Consider the following 18,080-nt stretch of genomic DNA (forward strand, 5'->3'; position numbering starts at 1 on the left):
TGGGGTTTGCTGGAGGTGCTGGGGTTGGGGTTTGCTGGAGGTGCTGGGGTTGGGGTTTGCTGGAGGTGCTGGGGTTGGGGTTTGCTGGAGGTGCTGGGGTTGGGGTTTGCTGGAGGTGCTGGGGTTGGGGTTTGCTGGAGGTGCTGGGGTTGGGGTTTGCTGGAGGTGCTGGGGTTGGGGTTTGCTGGAGGTGCTGGGGTTGGGGTTTGCTGGAGGTGCTGGGGTTACTGGGGTTTGCTGGGGTTGGGGTTTGCTGGAGGTGCTGGGGTTGGGGTTTGCTGGAGGTGCTGGGGTTACTGGGGTTTGCTGGGGTTGGGGTTTGCTGGAGGTGCTGGGGTTTGCTGGGGTTGTCGGTGATTTCTGTCCAGTGGATTCTCCAGACACTCCAGGTGCATCCGTGTTGACAAGAAAGGAAAGGAGATCAAATCATCTCTTTCCAGCTTCACAACCTCAAAGCTGCACCCATTTGCATTCTAGCGAGCAGTTACACCGGGTGACTCCATGCATTCTGTTACGTCTGCCAAAAACGTCCAGTTGACAATGTACACGTGTGGACTCTCCATAAATTCACGCAAGCTGCTTTTATTTAAGGAGGTCTGGAAACTTCTGATCAGTGAAAGGACTGTGTTTCAGGGAAGGCATGAGCCACGCTGCCCCCACCCGACCGGTGCAAGCCCCTTACCATGATCAGCCCTTTGGTGATACGCTCGCAGCAGCCATGGCACAGCTCCCCAAATCGGGCCCAGTAATCCTTCTTGCAGTAGAGCTGGCCCTCCTTCTCGTAATACCAGTGAGAGAGTGAAGCGTTACACTCACAGCACCTGTACAGGCAGAAAAAGCGGGGTTAGTGGTAATAGAGGCACAAAGAGCAGCGGGGTCACCAGTCCGAGCTCCTGCACTTCTTTCTCCCGGGGAGGGAGCTCAATACTCGTCTCACACACCCCCCACCCCACCCCACCCCCACCACCCCCCCCCCCAGCGCCCACCGACACATATATTCACACACCCCCCACCCCCCGTGTTCCACACACTCGCTGGGATCTGCCGAGCGCTACAAACCTGGCCTCGGGCAAACATATGATTAAAAAAACACAAAGAACACATTGAACAGCAGCTCAGTTAAATAAGATGTGTAACAAGAGGCAGTACTGGTGCGAACAGGCCGAGGGGATCTCAGCCACCAAGCAAGTAGTGAAACAGAGAACTGATATCCGCAGCCGTCTCCATGCAGCTCAGCAACACGACGAGTCTGGCCTGACGCACAGGCACACAGTGCGATCCAAGTCAGGGCGATGTTATCAGGGAAGTTACTGATCTGAAAAGAAGCCGTTTTCAGCCGCTGCTCTGTTTGGGGGGGGGGGGAACGAGTCCCCGACGCAGTCAGCAGCTGATAACTAAACTACGAACACTCAATAACAGGGCTGGGGTGGAGAGATGTCCCAGTGTAAGCCGGGACTGTGGGAATCATTAACACCTCATTCCCACAGGTCAGTTTGAACTGGACACGCTGGTCTTTGAGTAAATTTTCCAGAAATTTCTAAAATGCAAATCAGATGCCGAACTCCTGGTTTTTAAGATAAAACTCTACTTTCCCCTTTTACTTTGCTTATGATACGGACACATCAATTAACGATCTGATGAAGGAATCTGATGAATTTCCATTGTCAGCACTCAAGCTGTGTCCTTCCCCGCTGCCTCTAACCTTGCCCCTCCCTCTGACAGCAGCAATCTCTGCAGCTGCATCTTGTACAGTTAAACATCCCATGCAGGGAGCATCAGTGAGAGGGTCTGGGATTAGCAGAACCATTCAGCAGTCGGACAATGAACACTACAAGGCTTTGATGTGCTCCCCCGCTACCAAACGCAGCAAAGGACTGTCAGGAACTCTCGCATCCATCCTTCGTCCCACCTCTTATACGACAGAGAGCAGCTCTCCAACAACCAGGCAAGGGAAGCGATGCTACTCAGGGCATCAGCTAATTTCACAGAGGCTTCGGAAATGGGATCCGTTAAAGATGAGGCTAAAGCACAGCTCTGACCCATGACCCCTGGACCAATTGGCGTCTGCGAGGTCAATGCAGCGACTAGCCCTTCTCTCCCTGTCTGCAGTCAGCAGCACTTGCTGGCCAACTATGCAAGCACCCTGAGTTAGTGGGAATCGTTCTCTGAAGGAACTGACACGAGCAGTCTTTCCACTTGCAAAATTCTGCTTGGCCCCCAGTCACCGGCTTGGCAGTAGCGAAAGAAACGGTTAAGCATCGTGCCACACCGAGACCGACTCAGTGCCACCTAGAGAGAGAGAGGGCAGCTCCACACGGTCACCCGGGCACGGGGCAGCACTTGGGCTGCCAATGCCTCTGGTTCTCACAGGGCAGACTAGGTTTTGACTGGCTTGAAGAGAAAATTGTAAAAATATATGAACCAGCCACTAGTATTTCCATTTTTAAAAATAGGAGTGCTTTTTCCCCTCTATTTGTTTCTGTGATAAGTGACAAGTTAGTGGTCCTGATGCCATCTCGTCCTATAGGTGATGTTCCGGCCAATCTAACGTTCCCTGGCCATGTGCACTGTGATTGGCCGTGGCCAATTTTGCAGCTTTTATCTCATTCCCACAGCCTCTTTAAGAAATGCCCTTAAAACAGAGGCTGTGCCAGATATTCATCTAGAGGCAGCTTCACAAAAGGAGGCCATCTCATGAGGAGAAAAGGCCCCTGATTCACCAGGTCACAAATCGAACAAGCCCACTGACTAAAGACTAAACTGCACCAATGGTGCAATCCAATTGCAGCTGGGACGGGGTCTGTTAAAAAAAAATGTGCCTGTGTACAAGATGGGCCTCGATTGAGCCTGACCTTTCACTCTCCAATCTCCATTCTTAATTTATTGGCAGCATCTGAAACCAGATGGGAGGTCACACCATCAAAGATGAGGTGAGTGGGCTGCACATTCCCACGCACATTCTTTTGAGATTTAAGAAAGAAACTTCTGTATATTTGTGCAGCAATGATATAAACGGAGAGATTGCTGCGTGGTCAATACATTCAACCTAGAATTTATAAACAAACACTGCGACTAGGCCTGGGCCCCCTCGAAGCAGAGAGCAGGCCCTCAGATTTGGGGTTAGGATCAGATCAGCCATGATCTTATTGAATGGCGGAGCGGGCTCAAGGGGCCGATTGGCCTACTCCTGCTCCTATTTCTTATGTTCTTATGTTCTAACAGGAGTATGGTCTTGAGAGACTGTACCAAAAACACACAGCGACTGAAGATTGGGCCCTGGGGCACCCTCCAAGATGCCGCGGGCCAGCTCGTGGCCTGGGGCTGATGCTGCATTGAAGTCCGAGTTGGCAAAATCTCCCTCAAAACCGCTACATTCGATATCTTGGTGCCATCTTTTTAAAACTGGAAGGTGTACAGTTGCTCCGAGGCCATCACTGGTTTGAGGGAAGAGAGTGATGGGATTACAATAAAAACAACTGGCATTCAGATATAGTGGTTTTAATATAGAAAAATATCCCAGAACGCTTCACAGAGGGATGAGGAAAACAGACACTGAGCCAAAAGAGGAAAGATTAGGAGGGGTGACCAAATGCATGGTCAGAGAGGATCTTAAAGCAGGACAGAGCGGCAGAGGGGTTTAGGGAAGGAATTCCAGAGCATGAGGCCTAGGTGGTGAAAGCACAGCCACCAATGGTGGGGTGAAAGGTGGGAGTGTATGTACAAGAGACTGAAGTCAGAAGAATGGAGAGTTGAGGGGGGGGGGTGATTTGTAGTGCTGGAGGAGGTTACAGAGACAGGGAGGCCATCAAGAGATTTAAGCACAAGGATGAGAATGAGAATTCTAAATCTGAGGCGCTGGGGGACTGGGGTAAAATGTAGGTTTGCGAGGACAGGGGTGATGGACGAGCGGGACATAGTGCAACATGGCTGTAGAGGTTTACATGAGATAAGTTCATGGAGGATGGGAGGCTGTGCAGGAAAGCATTGGAGGTGACAAAGACATGAATAAGGGTTCCAATAATGGATGGGCTGAGGTGGTGCAGATGTGGGCGATGTTACGGAGGTAGAAGCAGGTGACCTTTGTGATGGAGAGGATATGGGGACTGAAGCTCAATTTGGAGTTGAAGAGGATGCTGAGGTTGCAAACAGCCTGGGACAGTAGCCAGGGTGGGGGTGCTGGAGTTGGTAGAATGGGTCTGGATTTTTGTGTGGGAGCCAAAGTACTTTGGTCTGTTAGTGTGTAACACTCCCCTGGACACATTACAGGAAGGCAGTTTCTTTCAGCTGATGTTTAGCTGGAGGATACAACCTGCCTGTAATACATCCAGGGGAGTGTTACACATTGACAGACACACACATTACAGCCCATCTCCGAACCAACAGCATCTACATCTACTGGTTTACAGCCGACATCTGAACCAAGAGCATATTCCCACTACATTACTGTCTATCCCCAACGAACAAGATCTACATACCACATTACTGCCCACTGCTGAGGCAACTGCACATTTGTTCCTGCACTGATACAGAACCTACAAACTCCATTACCAGCTCTCAATATCCTGAACAAACTGGACTCAAGATACAAAAACTGATCCTCTGCCCAAAATAAGGTTGAGGCAACTGAGGGGAGGGGTGGTGGGGGAAAGAGGGAGGTTGGGGGAGGGAGGGAGGAGGGGGGCTGTAGCAGCTGCGGTCAGGAGGACTGGGTGACCCATTAAGAAACGGCAACTTCTCCATCTCCCCAATCTTCCACAATGAGTCTTCCACTTAAGCTGGGCTCATTCAAAGCCCCTTCTACATTTGATTTGAGACCTTAGAGGAAACTTCTGCCCCTTTAACAATGGCACTCTCACTTTAAGGCTGCAGCACTACAACATTTCCCACCCCAACAATGGCGGACACTCTCTGAAGAGGGGGTTACTGCTGGGAGGCTCCCTGTATGTGGAATTGATCCTGGCCTGTGCCACGGCAGGGTCGGACAGGCGGATGGAAATCCCGCCCTCATCCACCTCCGGTAACGATACCTCTATGGAAGAAAATGCAGGTGTTCCTCTCCACTCTAGTATAGCAAAGTCATTGTGCAGATCCTGGACTAGGATGGCCAGTGTTGAGACAAGGGTTTTAGTAAAGAGTAGTTGTGGGTGTATGAAACTTTCTTCCCATGTGAAATACACCCAGCAGTACAATTTTAAATTCTGTCTGTTCAAACTTATGCCAAGAGAGAATACTTTCAGCACTGGGGTACAGTACTAGTGGGTACAGGTCTGTCACTGTATAACACTGGGGTACAGTACAGGTGGGTACAGGTCTGTCACTGTATAACACTGGGGTACAGTACAGGTGGGTACAGGTCTGTCACTGTATAACACTGGGGTACAGTACAGGTGGGTACAGGTCTGTCACTGTATAACACTGGGGTGCAGTACAGGTGGGTACAGGTCTGTCACTGTATAACACTGGGGTACAGTACAGGTGGGTACAGGTCTGTCACTGTATAACACTGGGGTACAGTACTGGTGGGTACAGATCTGTCACTGTATAACACTGGGGTACAGGTCTGTCACTGTATAACACTGGGGTACAGTACTGGTGGGTACAGGTCTGTCACTGTATAACACTGGGGTACAGTACTGGTGGGTACAGGTCTGTCACTGTATAACACTGGGGTACAGTACTGGTGGGTACAGGTCTGTCACTGTATAACACTGGGGTACAGTACTGGTGGGTACAGGTCTGTCACTGTATAACACTGGGGTACAGTACTGGTGGGTACAGGTCTGTCACTGTATAACACTGGGGTACAGTACTGGTGGGTACAGGTCTGTCACTGTATAACACTGGGGTACAGTACAGGTGGGTACAGGTCTGTCACTGTATAACACTGGGGTACAGTACTGATGGGTACAGGTCTGTCACTGTATAACACTGGGGTACAGTACTGGTAGGTACAGGTCTGTCACTATATAACTAGGGTACAGTAATGGTGGGTACAGGTCTGTCACTGTATAACACGGGTTCAGTATTAGTGGTTACAGGTCTGTCACTGTATAACACTGGGGTACAGGTCGGTCACTGTATAACAATGGGGTACAGTAATGGTGGGTACAGGTCTGTCACTGTATAACTAGGGTACAGTAATGGTGGGTACAGGTCTGTCACTGTATAACACGGGTTCAGTATTAGTGGTTACAGGTCTGTCACTGTATAACACTGGGGTACAGGTCGGTCACTGTATAACAATGGGGTACAGTAATGGTGGGTACAGGTCTGTCACTGTATAACTAGGGTACAGTACTGATGGGTACAGATCTGTCACTGTATAACACTGCGGTACAGTACTGGTGGGTGCAGGTCTGTTACTATCTAACGATAGGGTACAGTACTGATGGGTGCAGGTCTGCCATTAGTAATAATGATGAACTGGACTATCACCCAGTTTTGAAGCACATTTCCTTAAGTTTGATTTTTCCACTAGTATGCTGGTGCCAATGTAATCACATCACTGCGTTTGCTGGGCAACTCCTGAAGCTGGTACCTTAGTGCTTCAGAAAATGGGAGTCAATGGGGTAAATTTTAACCCAAGAACGGGTGGGAGGTTAAAATAACAGGTTTTTGGAGTGGGACCACACCGCGGCTCCAACTCACCCACTTCTGGGTTTAACCCAGGCAGGTTTATATGCGTGTGCACAGCAGACACCAGGAAGTCCTGCCCCCACTTAAAGCCAGCGGGCTTATACTTAAAGGGGCAATGTACCTCATTGAGATACTTAATATTTTGTTTATTGGAACATTAAAGTGAATTTAACCGTACCTGTTCGGGTTTCCCATTGCTTCCAAATCATTTCAGGTGAAAGCAGGCGGGAAGGGCTGGATCCATGAGGTGAGTGTCTTTATTGCACTGCTTGTGGCCTCGGAGGAGCAGGAGTGCTTCGTCCAGGCCCAACAAGCTCACCTGTCCGACAGTACCCCCGTGATCTGCCGATCTCTCCCCCTCCTGATGCTGAACACCCCCCCACCCCGATCTCTGATGATGGCTGACCCGCCCTCTGATTTTTTCCAAGCCCGATGATCTCTCTCTCCCTCCTGCCCCCCTCTCTGATTTGCCGCTCCTTTCACTGTTGACAGGCATCCAGCCTCTGGGCTCCCCACGCGAATCTGCACCAACAGGTGGGGTACCCGGCTCGGAGTAAAAATCATCCCCAGTATCTCAGACTCTGCCCGAATCATCTCTAAAGGATGAAGTACGGCAACAGTAGACACCAAATGGGACAGGGGCAAGGAGATGGGACACAGACGGGAGAAGTGTTGTCTCCAGCAGTAACCTGTACTGTACTGAGAGCTGATGGGTTGGCATTGTCACAGATTATAAATGGCTGTCTGTGACAACGCCAACCCATCAGGACTGGAGTAATCCTGAGAACTCTGCTACTCACCTGACCCCATGGTTTGAGGAGCGCACTCTGTAGCAGCGAGTCAGCATTCTCCGTCCCTCTGGGCGACAGCACTGCGAGTTCTTGTCTCCCACTGTTGAGTAATTCCTAAAACTCTGTGAATCTTCGGTCAAAGGGCTTCACTCACTCTAACTTCATAAACCCTGCAGGAGCAGTGAGAGCTCGTGGACTCTGCAGGTACCTGCCCGGCTACACTGCCTCCAAAATTAGCCATCGTATCACTTGCCGGAATCGATAATGACCTCACAACAGCACAGACATAGCAAGCAAGCCCACTTCCTGTTGCAACCTGCATCAATAGCAACAGATAGAGGATGGGGGAAGTGAGTGCTGAAATTCCATTCCCTGCTCCAGCCACAAAACCAAACAACTATCAGACCCATCATTTGCAGTTTCTACAGTTCTGTGACAATTTCTTTATGACATCAAGGAGGAACTGGTTTGGAGAAGTTAATAATCTAGAAGTGGATATGATTCACTTTAACAGGACAACTTCACAGCTTTCTGAGATTTACATCTTTGGCTACAAACCACTCCCCTCCCCTTCCGTTGGAACTGATTCACACAGCCCCCCTCCCCATTTCCACTGGCGCTCACTCACTCATCCCATTCTCCAATTCCACTGGCGCTCACTCACTCATCCCCCTCCCCATTTCCATTGGCGCTCACTCACTCATCCCCCTCCCTATTTCCACTGGCGCTCACTCACTCATCCCCCTCCCTATTTCCACTGGCGCTCACTCACTCATCCCCCTCCCTATTTCCACTGGCGCTCACTCACTCATCCCCCTCCCTATTTCCACTGGCGCTCACTCACTCATCCCCCTCCCTGTTTCCACTGGCGCTCACTCACTCATCCCCCTCCCTATTTCCACTGGCGCTCACTCACTCATCCCCTTCTCCAATTCCATTGGCGCTCACTCACTCATCCCATTCTCCAATTCCACTGGCGCTCACTCACTCATCCCCCTCCCCATTTCCACTGGCGCTCACTCACTCATCCCCCTCCCCATTGGCGCTCACTCACTCATCCCCCTCCCCATTTCCACTGGCGCTCACTCACTCATCCCCCTCCCCATTTCCATTGGCGCTCACTCACTCATCCCCCTCCCCATTTCCACTGGCGCTCACTCACTCATCCCCCTCCCCATTTCCATTGGCGCTCACTCACTCATCCCCCTCCCCATTTCCACTGGCGCTCACTCACTCATCCCCCTCCCCATTTCCATTGGCGCTCACTCACTCATCCCCCTCCCCATTTCCACTGGTGCTCACTCACTCATCCCCTTCTCCAATTCCACTGGCGCTCACTCACTCATCCCCTTCTCCAATTCCACTGGGGCTCACTCACTCATCCCCTTCTCCAATTCCACTGGCGCTCACTCACTCACTCATCCCCCTCCCTATTTCCACTGGCCCTAAGTTACGTCGTTCTCCCTCCCCACAATGCCATTGAAGCTTATTCATGCAACCCTCCGACACCGTTATGATCCACTTGTTCAATGCACTACAGCAGGGTGTGCAAACTGTGGCCACGATCAGCCCTCCAAGCCCTGGAAATCTGGCCATCAAAGCTCAGGTAACTTAGATCTATTTGTGCTTGCATTTCTTACTTGTTAACTTGCCGACCCTCCAGGATTGTCCTGGAGTCTCCAGGAATTAAAGATTAATCTCTTGGACACTGCTGCATGCAACCCAGGAAAAAATTATAAGGGCACTAAAAAATAATTGTGTGTTTTTTTTCATTTTCTTTGAACATTTGTTTATTAGTTATAAAAATATTGGAGATGGGGCCGGGGGTGGGGGGGGGGGGGGGAAGGCTGTTTGACTGGGCAGGGCAGTTGAAGGCAGGGATATGTCCAACCAGGGTTGGCAACCCTAAGCTTGCCCTGCTTGAATTTTGTGAGCCAGGTGAATCTGTCCTTAGTGCTGTTGTCTCATTAAACCCTAAATCATAACACCAAGATTAGTTAGTGCCAGTAACTTGATGTATATACAAATGAATAGGAACATGGATTTAAACTTTGTAAGTGGTCATCCAGACTCCATGGTGTAAACATTGCTGAGTTCAAAGACAGAAAGTTTGGATTCCCTCGGACGCAATAAGACTGGGATATATTTTTCTTTATTTGCAAATATTAACAAAAAAGTCAGATGAGTATAAAGAAAGGAAATACACACTAAATGCCTGGAGGGGATAGTGTCAGTATTATACACCAGGAGGAGTAATTCCTGTGATATTATCATCTACACAGGAAGTGCTCTGTTAGACCACCACCCCTGCTGCACCATCTGGCACTGACAGTGCCACAGGTATCAGCAGCTCTCGGTTATCTCAACCAAGCAGTTGTTCTTCATGTGTGAGCACACAGAGCGGGTCATTCACGCACAGAAGGTGAACAGTCCAAGCCGATCCTGTTCTTAACCAAGTTCGCCATGTGCACTACCCAGCAGGAGTCACTGGGTAGCAATGAGGAACAGGAGCCCTACAAACACCAGTCAACAATTACTGACTAAAGCTCCCTCTACACTGGCCCATCAAACACTCCCGTGGGAGCTACAGCATGGATTAAACCCAGAGTAAAGGTTTCTCTCCATTGCTTCATCATACACTCCCAGGTCAATAATAACAAGAACATATTTCTAAAGTTCGAGGGAGGGGAGTAAAAGTCCAGACAAAGAGCAATGAAGAGACATTTCAGTGTAGAGGAGGAGATAGTGAGGAATTTATGGACAGAGTTCCAGAGGGCAGGTCAAAGTGTTAAACAGATCACTCAATGATGGGGGCAGCGAAGAATAAGCAGTAAATGATCGGAGCAGGAAGAGAGTATATCGGGATGTATGGCCGGGGGATGGGAAGAGTGCACACAGTGGAGGTACGGCCGGGGGATGGGAAGAGCATACATGGGGATGTACGAGTAGGGTAGAGTGTCAGCCGTGGCTCAGCGGTGGCACACTCGCCTCTCGAGTCAGAAAGTTGTGAGTTCAAGCCCCGCTCCAGACTTGAGCACATAATCTCGGTTGATACTTTAGTGCAGTACTGAGCGACCGTCACATTGTTAGTAGCTCCATCTTTTGGATTAGCTGTTAAACTGAGGCTCCATTTGCCCTCTCCGGTGGATACAAAAGATCCCAGTATCCTAGCCAACATTTATCACTCAACCAACATCACTAAAAACAGATAATGTGGCCATTTATATCACTGCACCTTGCTGTACTTCAGTGGCTGTGAAGCACTTTGGGACATCCTGTGGTTGTGAAAAGCACTGTATAAATGTATCCATCTATCTATATAGCTTGCTTTTTCTCTTTCCACCCTACAGACTATCAGTATTCACTGATGGCATTACTCAGTACCAACAGCACTATTCTACAGACTGGCAATTAAACAGAGTTTGAGAATACTCAAGAGACGTCATCAAGCACTGTGTAATTGCAAGTTCCTTCCTCCTTTATAGCTTGGCATGATTGGCATTATTGATGGCATTACTCTGCGACCTGGCAATCTCCATTGCTGATACTCCTCTACAGACAGGCAGTATAGCACAGACTATCATTTATAGCAAATCAATACTCATCACCAGCATCACTGCCAATACTATAGAAATGGGCATTACCCTACAAAGCACCACTGATATTACTGCAGACTGGCAGTGCCCATTGCTCTTATCTGGCAATATTTACTGTCTGGGTTTCAAAATGTCACCGACTGCCCCAACAATAGTACACACGTACACATAACTGTGTGAAAGACTAACCTTGCAATGTACACACTGGTTACTGTGCAACAGGTCAACCCTACAACAGTGCACAGAATCACTGGGCAACACATAAACACTGTGCAACAGGTCAACATTACAATAGTGCACACATATCACTGTGTGACAGACTAACTGTTCAATAGTACACACATATTGCTGTGAAACAGATTAACTGTACAATAGTGCACACATATCACTGTGTGACAGACTATCACTACAATAGTGTAAATGGGTTACTGTTACAGACTGACTCTATAATACTACAGACATATCTGCATGACCTACTGATCCCAGAATAGCACACACATTACTGTGTGATAGATGAACCTTACAATAGTGTCTGTGTTGGTTAGTCACTAACCAACAATAAAACTACATGGGTCTGGCCAGACAATAGGCCACAAATAGATCTTCACAGTAAACAGTGTATTTTGTTCATACACTAAATCCCCCAATGCTGAATGTTCAGACAGCATCACTGTACAGTGGAAGAGGTCAGACCCTCACAGCATGGGGATGGTTAGTAACACAGTGTGGTCGATAGTACATATTTCAGTGTACGCTACATGTTGTATACTCGTGTTTGCTGTGCATTGTTTACGACATGAAGTGTTGTCACAACATTTATTGGTCCAACTACCTGTAGGAAAAATTGTATTTAAGCCAATACACTTCTTGTGTGATATTCTTAATTCATCCCTACAAATTGCACTCAGTGCAATACATACACCAGAGCACTCACAAGTACTTCACCCCAGTGTTAACCAGCTCAAAAATTCTCTTCCGACACAACCCAAATGTGGAAGGACAATCAAGAGTTCTACTGCACTTTTTTTCTACAGTTCTGGTGCACATAGTTGGAAAACTTCACAAGATCACCAATACAATCTACTGAAATCCCATTGACAACGCTGGTACTATGTATTGTGCAGCGTATGCTCCAGTGCGTGTACTGTGCAGTGTATACTATCTACCGTAATGTATACCATGCAATGTACAGCATGTCCTGTATACTATGTACTGTGCGGTGTATATCATACACTATGTGCTGTATGCAATTTTTTTTGCAGCACATATATATTGTAGAATACAGCATGAGTTGGATCTCAGATCAACAAATCCCTGTTGCTTTAAATGAGCATTCAGCGGATGTGGACCAGGGTTAGTGCTGACTGGGCATGCAGTACACGCAGAGCAAGGAGCTTAGGTTCCTACCTGAAGCAGGCGTTGTGCCAGTCTGTATTAAGAGCCTGAAGGTACTGACCATCATAGATGGAGCGGCCACAACCCGCACAGCATGGCAAACATCCCCCTGCAACCCAAGACAGAACGTTAACACACACAACAACTCAGTGCAACTGAATAGAGTAGACAAAGGTAATGCAGTAGATGTAATATATTTCAATTTTCAAAAGGCCTTCAATAAAGGTACCACATAGTAGACTCATAACTAAGGTCAGAGCATGCGGAGTCAGGGGACAAGCAGCAGAATGGATAGCAAACTGGCTACAAAACAGGAGAGAGAGATTAGGGGTTAAAGATAGTTACTCAGACTGGTAAGTGATGTTCTTTAGGGATTGGTGCTGGGACCACTGTTTTTCATCATTTAGATAAAAGATTTGGACTCGGGAATCGGAAGTATTATGTCAAAATTTGTGGATAACATCAAATTGGGGGTATAGTTAATACTGAGGAGGACTGCGACAAAATACAAGACAACATTAATAAGCTTGCAGAATGGGCATGTAATTGGCAAATGAATTTCAATGTAGATAAACGTGAAATGGTGCATTTTGGTAGGAAGAATAAGGAGGCCACATACTGCTTGGAAAAGAAGAATCTGAATGGGGTAGAGGGGTAAAGGGATCTGGGGGTACAGATACACAAATCACTAAAAGTAGCGACACAGGTTAATAAGACCATAGAAAAAGCAAAATAAGCACCGGGGTTCATTTCTAGAGGGATAGAATTGAAAAGCAGAGAAGTTATGTTAAACGTGTATAGAACCTTAGTTAGACCACACTCAGAGTACTGTGTACAGTTCTGGTCACCATATCATAAAAAGGTAGAGGCACTGCAGAAGGTGCAAAAAAGATTTACAAGGATGATATCGGAACTCGGAGCTTATACCTATCAGGAAAGACTGAACAGGCTGGGGCTCTTTTCTCTACAAAACAGAAGGCTGAGGGGTGACCTGATAGAAGTCATTAAGATTATGAAAGGGTTTGAAAGGGTAGACGTAGAGGAGATGTTTCCACTTGTGGGGAGACCAAAACGAGGAGCCATAAATATAAGATAGTCACTAATAAATCCAATAGGGAATTCAGCAGAAACTTCTTTACCCAGAGAGTGGTAAGGATGTGGAACTCGCTACCCATGAGTAGTTGAGGCAAATAGCATAGGTGCATTTAAGGGGAAAGCTAGATACACACGAGGGAGAAAAAAATAGAAAGTTATGCTGATAGGGTTAGATGAAATGGGGTGGGTGGAGGCTCGTGTACAGCATAAACACTGGCATTGATCAGTTGGGCCAAATAGAATGTACAGCACAGAAACAGCCTATGTAATTCTATGTAAGAGCCCAACTGAGCCATGCATCCTCCTGCAACCAGACAGGCCCATTACACACACTGTATAACAACTCAACTCAACTGAGGGCACATCAAGACATGCACTAAGCTGCAGCCAGAGAGACAAAGCACAATGCAACCGAATGGAGCCCAGCAAGGCCATGCGTCCTGCAGCAACCAGAGACATTAAAATACAGCACAGCAACTCAATGAAGCAGAATGGAGCACGACAGAGCATGCAACCAGAGATAGAAACATCAACACACTAGAGCAGCGCAATGTAACAAAATGCATCCTCGAAGATATGGACCTTTTTGCATCAAGGCAGGGCAGTCACGTTAAACACTTATACGCAACTCAGAGTAATAATGCAACTGAATGGAGCTCGGGACAGCAAAGTCCTCTTAATTCAGGCAGAGGTATTGCAGTCACTCGGTGTTACTGGCTGCACCCTGCACCCACACTCTGTCTGACACAACCCGGCCTTACCCACCCTCCTCCTCTCCCATCCGATCGTCCCTCCAGGTACAGCACAGCAGCATCAACCACATCCAGACCCGACAGTCTGACACTCCTAAACCGGACTGAGCCGAGTGAAACCGAACTGAATGTACAACGACAGCAGCTCTCCGCTCCGCTCTCCGCACTCACAACAGGCAGCGGGCTGGCCAACTGGCAACTGATCCTGAGACTTGCAGAAGGATCGCTGCAGACAGCACAGCAATGCAACTCCTGCAGCACTCAGGGCACACAGCAGTGCAACTCCTGCAGCACTCAGGGCACACAGCAGTGCAACTCCTGCAGCACTCAGGGCACACAGCAGTGCAACTCCTGCAGCACAACTCCTGCAGCACACCAGCAGTGCAACTCCTGCAGCACACCAGCAGTGCAACTCCTGCAGCACTCAGGGCACACAGCATTGCAACTCCTGCAGCACTCAGGGCACACAGCAGTGCAACTCCTGCAGCACTCAGGGCACACAGCAGTGCAACTCCTGCAGCACTCAGGGCACACAGCAGTGCAACTCCTGCAGCACACCAGCAGTGCAACTCCTGCAGCACACCAGCAGTGCAACTCCTGCAGCACTCAGGCCACCGCAGCAGTGCAACTCCTGCAGCACTCAGGCCACCGCAGCAGTGCAACTCCTGCAGCACTCAGGCCACCGCAGCAGTGCAACTCCTGCAGCACTCAGGCTATGCAACCCCTGCAGCGGGCAGCATTAGCAGTGCAAGTCCTGCAGCATTCAGGGCATGCAGCAATGGAAGTCTTGCAGCAGGGAGGTTCACAACAATACAATCCTCACAGTATGCAGAGTTACAACAGAGCAACCCCTGCAGCACTCTGGATATACACCAGTGCACCCCCTGTAGCTGCCATGCTTATAAAGCCTTTACGGCTGAAATTTCATTCCCAGGTCCAAAATATGGTTAAACAGGCTTATTTTTGATTTCAGTCCATTAGAACATATACTGAAATGAGCCCTTTTGGATTCATGGAAGTCCTATAACAGCTATAGTAGACATACATGAACAGTTAATCATATTACTCCTGCAGCAATACCACTGGGCACCTGTTAAACTGCCCGTGATGCAGTAAACAAGTTGAAAAGTGCAGAGCCTTATGAATGCTATTATTGCACTTTTGGTCTGATTGGTTTAGATGAACGGATGGGAAACTGAAATAGCCAGTAGGCCCTGCACTTGTTCAGCTGCTTCTGCTTTTTGCAAATAAAACATTGAAACTGTGTTTAAATAATTGTTTGCAGGTGCCCCTTACCCTCCATTGATAGAATAGATTAAATGAATTAGCATTCTTGATACAAGGCTTCACACGGATCTGTAAAATGTAACCCGATAAGACCTCTTATGAGCTTCAATATTCATGTCATTGAGTTCTAAAATAGGTTAGTAATTGTTTAAACTGAGGAGCAAATGATCACACAGCCTGAGCGCTATTGTGTTAACAGTGGAAAGAACAGCATTTAATCAGTAGTGCCTGTGGGATTGAGACTGTTTTAAAATTTCAGGAGCAACTTCATTATTTTGCACTGCAGATAGTACAAACAAGTGATGATACCATGCAACTATACTGGACTTGAATAGAACAAGAGGTACAAAAGGAATAAATACCGTTTTATTTTGCCTTTCTTCCAAAACCTTATGGAACACAATGTAACAGGACCTGATAGGATAATGGCCCAGAATTTTCCGGAGTGGGGCCTCTTATGGTGTGCCCTATTAGTTAAACTTGTTCCTGCATCCTTCAGCTCAAAAATTTTTTGCTTGGAGTTGTTGGAAGTGCAAGCTGATAACGCGAGGAACAGGACACCTGGGACCTTGGCGAACAATGGGACAAACAGTGTATCTCCTTAATCAATGAGATTAAAGGATTGAGAAATAAACAGAGGAAGGACTGAGAAGGAGGGTGAATTAGAGTGGATGAATTCAAGGTTAAATCAGGTACAGAAAGAAAGTTTGGATTAAGAGAGAGAGAAAAAAGAGACAGAAAGAAAAAGTTTAAAAATTTAAAATTTGACATTTTTAAAACCTCCAACAATTCACAACCTGAAGGAATGAGACTTTACAGTTTTAATTGTTCACTTTCTGGGCCAGAGAGGTTGATTGGTGATCATTAACAATGATCACATCATTAAAAGGGTACTTTTGTTGTTAATTACTAGTCTTAACTTTCTGTGGTGGGTTTAATGGGCAATTAATGTACAAATGCAGCAACTTCATGAAAATCACTGGGAGGTTAAGGGTGAGATGCCGTTTTCACGAAGCTAACAGCAACTTGTGGCGATTTGCAATTTATGGAGTATCTCTTCCTTGCCACAAGTTGCTGGCCGATTTGCACATTAATAATGTGTGCATCATTCAGGCACTATTATTTTTTCAGCAAATTCTGGGCCATTAAATTTTGCACCTTATAATTTGATGTTGTAAATTGTGACTTTGTGTAAGTTTTGTGTGGTCTTTCTTTCATCTGTGCCTCAGAAATAATAGCATTACGTCAAGAAAATTTTAATGTAAGTCCTTAAACTTAACAGGAGTGATTTTCGTGCCCCCCCCCCCTTGCCCCCCCTTGCCCCCCAGCTCTGGTTGGGAGCAGCACGCCAGACGTAAACTGCATCTGTCCGGCCAAAGCTGCAGCGGCATTTGGTGTACTGGGCTATTAACACTTCACTACAACTCCTCTGCTTCTACTTGCACACTCTGCACCTACTGCTGCCCTCACAACTGCTGCCCTCTCTTCCACACGCCAGCTGTTTCTTTCTCTCAGCACACACACTATGCTAAGCTGCTTCATACATCTTTACAACCCTTCAGTAGGGTACACACTACTCCACTCCCACTCTTCTTGCAGGACACGCTCACCAGCTTACAAAGTTTGGGGAACATGTGGAGAGGGGCTTTGATCGTGTCACAGACCTCCTACAGTCCACTCTCACAGATCAGTGGGAGTTCTGAGCCGCAGCCCAATGGGAGTGGCAGTGCCACATTGTCCTCTTTAAGGATAATATCTGCTCCGCCACCACCACCACCACCCCCCCCAATCAATGTCCAGGGCATAATATACTGCACTCGTGTAGCTATCAGGGCACCAGAAGATGAGCCAGGAGCTTTTGTCAATAGGAAGGACTTCCACTCCATCAATGTTCAACTGGTGCGTGATCACTGCAGAAGGATAACATGAGCTCCTACAATGCCTTCATTCTGTGACACTCATCCAGCCCCTCACTTTCCCACCCATTCAGGAACATCAGACAAGGACAAGGGAAACTGCTACACCCTTGGCAACCACACCTTGCCTGAACAACACAGGCACAAAGAGAGCCATGGAACCACCAAGAACACCATAGAGTATATCATTGGTATTTTGAAACATTGGTTCAGGTTCCTTGATCCCTTCGGGAGCTCCCTACAATATGGCCCAGAAAAAGCAGGCCGTATTCTGCACAACATGCCAATGCAAAGACGATTGGAGTTGGAGGAGGCACAGCAACTAGAGCCATAATCAGGCGAGGAAGAATTGGATGAAAGGGAGGGAGAACCAGCTGGAGAGGCCAGGGAGCAGTTGATAGAGCAGCGCATTCAGTGATTTCCTCAATCCCCTTACCTGTAAAGTCACAAAAAGCCCCCTGGCATTGACAGTCCTTATTACCCCTTCACCACTGCATTAAAGAACATTGAAATCATTCGTCCACCCTCTATATCAATGACATTCTGACAATGCAGACTAAGAAGCTGTAATGAAAATGAATTATAGATCAAAGTGCCAAATGTGATATAGGT

At 47.7% G+C, this 18,080-nt stretch overlaps 1 protein-coding gene across 1 annotated transcript in view; it reads right to left on the bottom strand.

The window, feature by feature from the left end:
* limk1a (LIM domain kinase 1a) overlaps positions 1–13,948 on the bottom strand; it is a 53,145-nt gene extending 39,197 nt beyond the window's left edge. The window contains exons 1-3 of the mRNA XM_068007886.1: positions 13,918–13,948; positions 12,431–12,527; positions 683–821 (exon numbers count right to left, since the gene is read on the bottom strand). Coding sequence (XP_067863987.1) covers positions 683–821; positions 12,431–12,527; positions 13,918–13,948 — 267 coding nt within the window. The remainder of the gene's footprint in view (positions 1–682; positions 822–12,430; positions 12,528–13,917) is intronic.
* Positions 13,949–18,080: the final 4,132 nt, after the last annotated feature.

This window comes from Heptranchias perlo, chromosome 28, assembly GCF_035084215.1.
Source record: "Heptranchias perlo isolate sHepPer1 chromosome 28, sHepPer1.hap1, whole genome shotgun sequence".
Lineage (NCBI taxonomy): Eukaryota > Metazoa > Chordata > Chondrichthyes > Hexanchiformes > Hexanchidae > Heptranchias > Heptranchias perlo.